General features: G+C 48.7%; 1 protein-coding gene across 1 annotated transcript in view; it reads right to left on the reverse strand.

The window, feature by feature from the left end:
- The window catches only part of PIP (prolactin induced protein), a 5,924-nt gene extending 727 nt beyond the window's left edge, over window positions 1–5,197 (reverse strand). The window contains exons 1-2 of the mRNA XM_006910622.2: window positions 5,103–5,197; window positions 3,089–3,194 (exon numbers count right to left, since the gene is read on the reverse strand). Coding sequence (XP_006910684.1) covers window positions 3,089–3,194; window positions 5,103–5,197 — 201 coding nt within the window. The remainder of the gene's footprint in view (window positions 1–3,088; window positions 3,195–5,102) is intronic.
- Between the last annotated feature and the right edge of the window lie 897 nt (window positions 5,198–6,094).

Here is a 6,094-nt window from a genome sequence, read left to right on the forward strand (position 1 = left end):
GCGGGCGGGGTTGGCTCTCGTCGCATCATTTCAGGAGCTAAAGTCTCGGTCAGAGCTTTCTGTCCTCGCGTCCTCAGACTCCTGCGTCAGCACACGCGGCGAGGGCTCGGAAGGAAGGAGTGAGCGAGCCCCGGCCGTGCGCCTCAGCAACTCTGCGCCCTTTCGAAATGAAAGTGACCCCCGTCCCTCTCGCTTTCCTCAACCGGGAGAGAAAAACTTCCTTGCCACACTTGGCTGTTAGATGAGCAAGTGAATCCTCGAAGGTGGCTTTCTTTTGTCCGGTTAGTGTTCGGTGCAGGGGGTTAATCCTGGCGCCCACACCAAGGGGCCTATGGACAGAGTTGGGTTCGTCTGAGACTCAGATGGAAAAGAGTTGCGTCTTTATGTTACTAAGTTCTCATGAAATTGACCGTACCTTCCAGCGTGAATGTCCTCCACAAGCCACGGTGGCATGAGCAGTATGTGCGATGTCGTCATGAGGAGAAACACAGACTTGTTCGTGCCACATTACAGATTTAGATATCTCGAAATAGTGCCTGCCCTCAGTGCTACTCAAAAACACACGGGGATTTATCATTGGGCTGCAAGGTCAGGGCCGGGGCCATCTGCCTGTCTCCTGCAATGGCCCAGGTCACCGGCAGCTCTGTGCCGAATAGCCCATCAGCCCCAAACGGAGAACTCAAGCGTTCTCACTGTTGAAATTTTACTTAGAATATTTCAGAAATCCTGGTATCACTTCAGAGAAACCTACTCTTGCCTTGTTTTACCTTTTTATTGCATTTACAACAATATGTCTTCAAGAATCAGAAATTTCAACACTCGAATATTCCAAACAAAAAATTGGGACCCGTTGGATATCCAGTACGATGCGTGTGGTTTGTGGTCAGACCAGTGCGTAGTTTACGGTACTGATTCAAGCTAAGCAGCCACAGCCATCACGTGGATAGTTTTAATAAAGTGAAATTTAATTTGTCTATATTTTAAATGTATTGCCTTTTCAGCTAATGCGTCGCTAAAGAAACATATATTACTGTATGACAGGTTGATTTTGAATAATTTTATGACCATTCTTCGATATGATACTTTTCCTATATAATTTACCCATTTAAACAATTTTCTGATAAGGGTTTTATAGACTTCACAAGATGAGCAAAATGGTACCTGCCACACATGGTTAAGCACTGTGGTCATCACAGGTTTTCTTCAGCCTTAAAGGATTTCACTATCTTTACGTTCAAACACATGATTAAGAGTATAATGTATTCTATTTTAGTTTTGTATCTGTGATCCTAATATCTCACTTGGTCAAAAATTTAGTTGCAAAACTTATAATTAATACGAAGGGATTAGGTGCAAGAAACTTTACACGAATAAAAATTATATTTTCTTTAGATTTTTAAAATCTGAAGATGTTTTATAGCTATCAATTTTTATTTTATCAAAAGCTACAAATAAAAATTGGTTGTCAGAAATAACAATTTCCCATAAATTCTTTCTCATTTTCAGTATTATTTAGTCTTTGAGATTCCTTGTCCTTTACTTGTGCTTGGGAAGGTTTTTGAAAGATTGCTTTATTTTACTGTACTGGCATTGTTCTGAAAACACAATCTTATCCATCACAGTACTGTCGATTACACATATTACTTTCACACCCGTCACTTTCTCGGGGCGGAAATGGACGTGCACGTCTCTTCACCACCAGCCCCCACCATCCTCACAGACTCTCGTGCAGACATCCTCATCCCTTTCATCAGCTGTGGTTATGATAAATAAAACCCAATACTGAAAAATTATGACTCGGCCTTTCTCCCGCCCCAAATTAATGGTTCATATTCTTGGACCGTGACCACAAAAATTTGACAAAGCAATTAGGCGAGTCTCTGCGCTATGATCAGAACTGTTCTGTTACAGGCGTGGGCCGTTTCTAGCATGGATTGTAATGAATAGCAATCCTCACGCTTCCAGTTTGGTTTTTCTATTCGATCATTGCTCTTAAATCTAACTGGAATTAGGAAGCTCATGCTGTAGATTAATAACTACTTGTGCTGCGAGGAGGTGTCTTCCGGAAGAAGGCGGCAGAGACGCGTGGGTCTCGGGCCTAGAGCAGCGGCAGGCGACAGGGGCAGGGTGTGTGTCTGTGACAACACCTGGCAAGACTGCCGACGAGGAGAAAGACGCACTTTCCCCTGGGGGAAGCGTGTCTTCCTCGTGACCCTGGAGCAGCCAGACAGGACGGATAATGCTCGATCCTCTTGCTACTGAAAGTGCGTCCTGCGACCCTCAGCTTCGGCACGCCCCGGGAGTGGGTTAGGAACGTAGAAGCTCTGTCCTCCCCCAGACCCACTGACTCAGAATCTGCATGTTCACAGGGTCGCCAGGTGAGTCACGGTCACGCATAGTGCCGTGTGAGAACCTGCTCTAGTCCAGGGACTGGACATCCCCGCCACTACTGCTGAGTTGGGAGGAAGGGAGGGGAGCGTGTGGGCTCCTGTCGAGGGAGGGGAGGCCGGGACAAGAGTCAGCTTCCCACGGCAGCGCAGAGCAGAGCAGAGGAAGGGCGAGATGGAAGCAAACTCCGCTCAGGGCTTCCTGGCCAGGAGGAATCCCATCCTGCTCGCCCTCTGCGGCAGAGCCCTGTCCCCACCTGCCTCAGCCCGCCGCTTGGGGTGGCAGCGTTGCCTTCTGAGTTTTCCCCTGTCGCTCCCCCCCAACCCCTCATCTCAACAGGCATGCCCAGGACCTTGGGGGAACTCTCAGCAATTCTCCCCCAGCTCTCATGCCTCTCCCCGTCTCTTCCATCTTAGCTTTGCTTTCTGGCCACCCCTCCCTCGTCTCCTTCCCATCCTTCCCACACCGCAGTGGTTCAGGGCTCCTTCATCTGTAAGATGAGAACAGAAATCTGCCCCAGGCTCCTGGGCTTGTTCTGAGGCTCAAGTGCGTAATGTATGAGAAAATCAGGAGCACGAGGATTGCTGTTCATCACATTGTTAATTATAGTATGCGACATTCATGTGAGAGGTTAATCAATTGTATTTATAATTAAGGAGGTGGCTATTTCTTGAGTTCACTCCCCCGGCCTTCTACTTACCACCATACATTCTCTCAATTCCGTTTTAACTACCAGCTTCAGAGTGACTTCTTCATTTGCTCTCGTTGTTTGGGGGATGTCCACGTCCATGATAATCGCCTTTCGACTGGTTTTGGGAAGAAAGAAGCAGGTCAGCGAGCAGAGATCAATCCATAGGAGAGAGGGGCCACCGTGAGCAGGGTAGACGGATCAGGGAAAGCGGAAGGGGAAGGGGAGGATGGGAGTTGCAAACATTGCTAAGATCAGAATTCCCTGGGAAGTTTTGCTTTCTGGTTGGTTTGGTTATTTTGTACTGATTTAGTTTTGCTTAATAAAGCAACTTGGATACAGTACTTTATTTAAAATGGAACATCTTTTTTCCTTCCATTGACAAAAAATAAAAAACAGAATAAAAGAGCAACACCACATGCCATTTCCTAGTAGAACCCTAGTGGTCCTGCTGATTGTCCACCGAGTGGGAGGGCTCACGTCATCATTAACAGAATCGCGTTAAACCGTAAGCATCTAGGGCCCTGGAGGAGTCTGTGGGACCATCCCCGAAGACTCCCCTCCTTCGCTTCCTGGTGGGGCCTAGGAATTTATACCGCTTTAGTCCATTTGGATACAAGACCGTAATTGGGGATTTGGACATGAGGCCACATCCGGAAACATTAGGTACTACCCTATATCGGGGCTCACACCACCATCTGATAGGAAAAGTACACGGAGACAGAGAATTGTCAAGTACCCACTTCGGTCAGTGAGGGCTGTGCCCAGGACCAGCAGAATTACGTTCTCTGCCCTAGAGACTCCCGGAGAAGCTCCTTCGGTGTTGGGTGAGTCTGGAGGGCATTCAGCCTCTGGGCCTCCAAGCTTCCCAGCCCCATTTTCCTAAGGAGAAGCGTCAGATTCCAGGGTTCCATCTCCTGCGCCAGTGGCTCTAGCGCTCAGAGGTCCTCCCACTCGTAAATGAATTTAGGATTGATAGGGTGACCAGCATAGCTGGTGACTCATCATCCCAGTTTGCCGGAGGGTAAGGGGTTTCCTGGGGCGAGGGGCTTTCGGTGCCAAAACCAATTGGTCACCCTAATTGGCATAGCCGGTTTCAACAACTTGCTGCCTCTCAAGAGCTAACTGGAGTGACATCCGTGTCAGAACCTGTCCCCACTCAGGGTTTCTGGGACACTTGCCTCCATTATATCAACTTGTCGAAACCCTGAATGGTTTTCCTCCAGGACAGGACATCTGGTCATGCCACAGGGGGTACCACCAGAACGACAACCCAGAAACCCAGTATTCCAAACCCTGGCCCTGCGGAGAAAACGCCATAGTGGTCGAGTGTCCCTGCTTCTCCCCAGAAGTGGCTCCATGTCCTACTTCATGTTGCTGGTCCCAGTTTTCTCGCTTCCTTCAAACATGTGCCCTCAGTGAGCTGGCTTCTGAACCTGCGCTCCCAGGTCCCTGTGGGGGAGGGCGGCGCTGGTCCTCACATTTGTGTTCGGGCTTCAGACTAAGAAGCTTCAGGGTGAGCTCAACCTGGGACCACGGGGCCAAGGATCAGCGCCCAGGGCCTCTGATCATTCACTGAGTCCACCCAGAGCTATCGTTGGAACTTACAAACCTGCTAACCCTTCTCTCCTAGGAGGCAAGGTGCGAGGAGGTGAAGTTTACTGAGCAGAAATCTAACAAAGGCTTAGACTGTGGACAGGATGTAGGTCAGAGCCCTAGAGAAAGACTGGTTGTTAATTACAGTTCACACGTGCACTGGGGGCCTTATTCTTATGGGCGACTTAGAAGCACCCAGGGGAAATGTGAGGGCGAAATCGATGGGCTTTTAAGAGGAGAGAGGTGGGAATTGGCATGGGTTCCTGAGAGCTCCTGGGATTAGAGTTCTGGGAAGTTGAAAAAGTTTTCAGGAGGGGATATGTAGGTGTCCAGGCTAGGAGCGGAGCTCTCCCCAAGGTGTGTACGTTTGTGTGTGTGTGTGTGTGTGTGTGTGTGTGGTGAGAGAGAGAAGGACAGAGACTTGGCTTACTTGTCTTCCTGAGCTTTGTTGGTCCCCAGCTGCAGACAGAGAACCAGGAGCAGGGTGACATGGCTGGGCCTGAACAGGAGCTGGAGGGCGTGCATGCTGGATGCGACAGTGTCTGACGTCCCAGAGAAGCAGGTTTCTGGTGCCCAGCACAATATTTATATGCAGAGCAGAGGAGTGGAAGAGCTGCCAGGCAGATCCCTGTGATTAATCACCCGTTCCCCCTTTCCTCTCGTGATCTTTCCTTGTTGAGCCAGTTTGTTATTCTTTGGAGAAAGTCAGCATTCATAGAGTGTGAGAGTCTGGGAGAGAAGCTGGATTATCCTTCCTTATTTTCTCAGTACCAGAGTTTCTCAGAATGTCCAGGAACTCAAAAGACACAAAGCTCTTCCATAGCTTATGGAGATGGTTTTTTATCCCTTGCCATTCTGCCGTATGTAGCTTTGGCTTCAGTCACTGCTTCTGTAGTGTCTGGATGCAGAGAACCCAGCTATGGCAGCAGATTTCAGACCACAGTCCTAGAACACATTTGCTTGATCCCCTTATATTATAGTACATTCAAGAGGAGATGCTCATCAAAAAATCTGTTAGGGAGCTAGGGTGATCAAGGCTTCCCTAGGGGCTACCACCAACCATGCAGGGTCGGGGGGGGGGCAGGGAGAACTAGAGATGGGCTTCTCTGGATGCCCATCTCTGGATGATGGGTGATATGAAGATGTTCGATTGTCGAGTCCTTGACTTCATGGGTAATGGTAACGTCCAACAGACGCCCAAGGTCCCCAGTGACTTCAAAGTCTCTAGTGCAGGACAATATTTTGACTCTAGACCATTACTGTAAATAGCTGGCACCTCCAAATCAGACTTCTTGACACTAAACGGTCTGCTTATTTCACTACTGACACGACCACTTTCTTATGCTTGCCTTACAGCATAAGGCACATAGGAAGACCCACAATGGGAAGGATTCTTTCCATGAGAACAGAACCCAAACCATG

Source organism: Pteropus alecto, unplaced genomic scaffold (assembly GCF_000325575.1).
Source record: "Pteropus alecto unplaced genomic scaffold, ASM32557v1 scaffold22, whole genome shotgun sequence".
Taxonomy (NCBI): domain Eukaryota; kingdom Metazoa; phylum Chordata; class Mammalia; order Chiroptera; family Pteropodidae; genus Pteropus; species Pteropus alecto.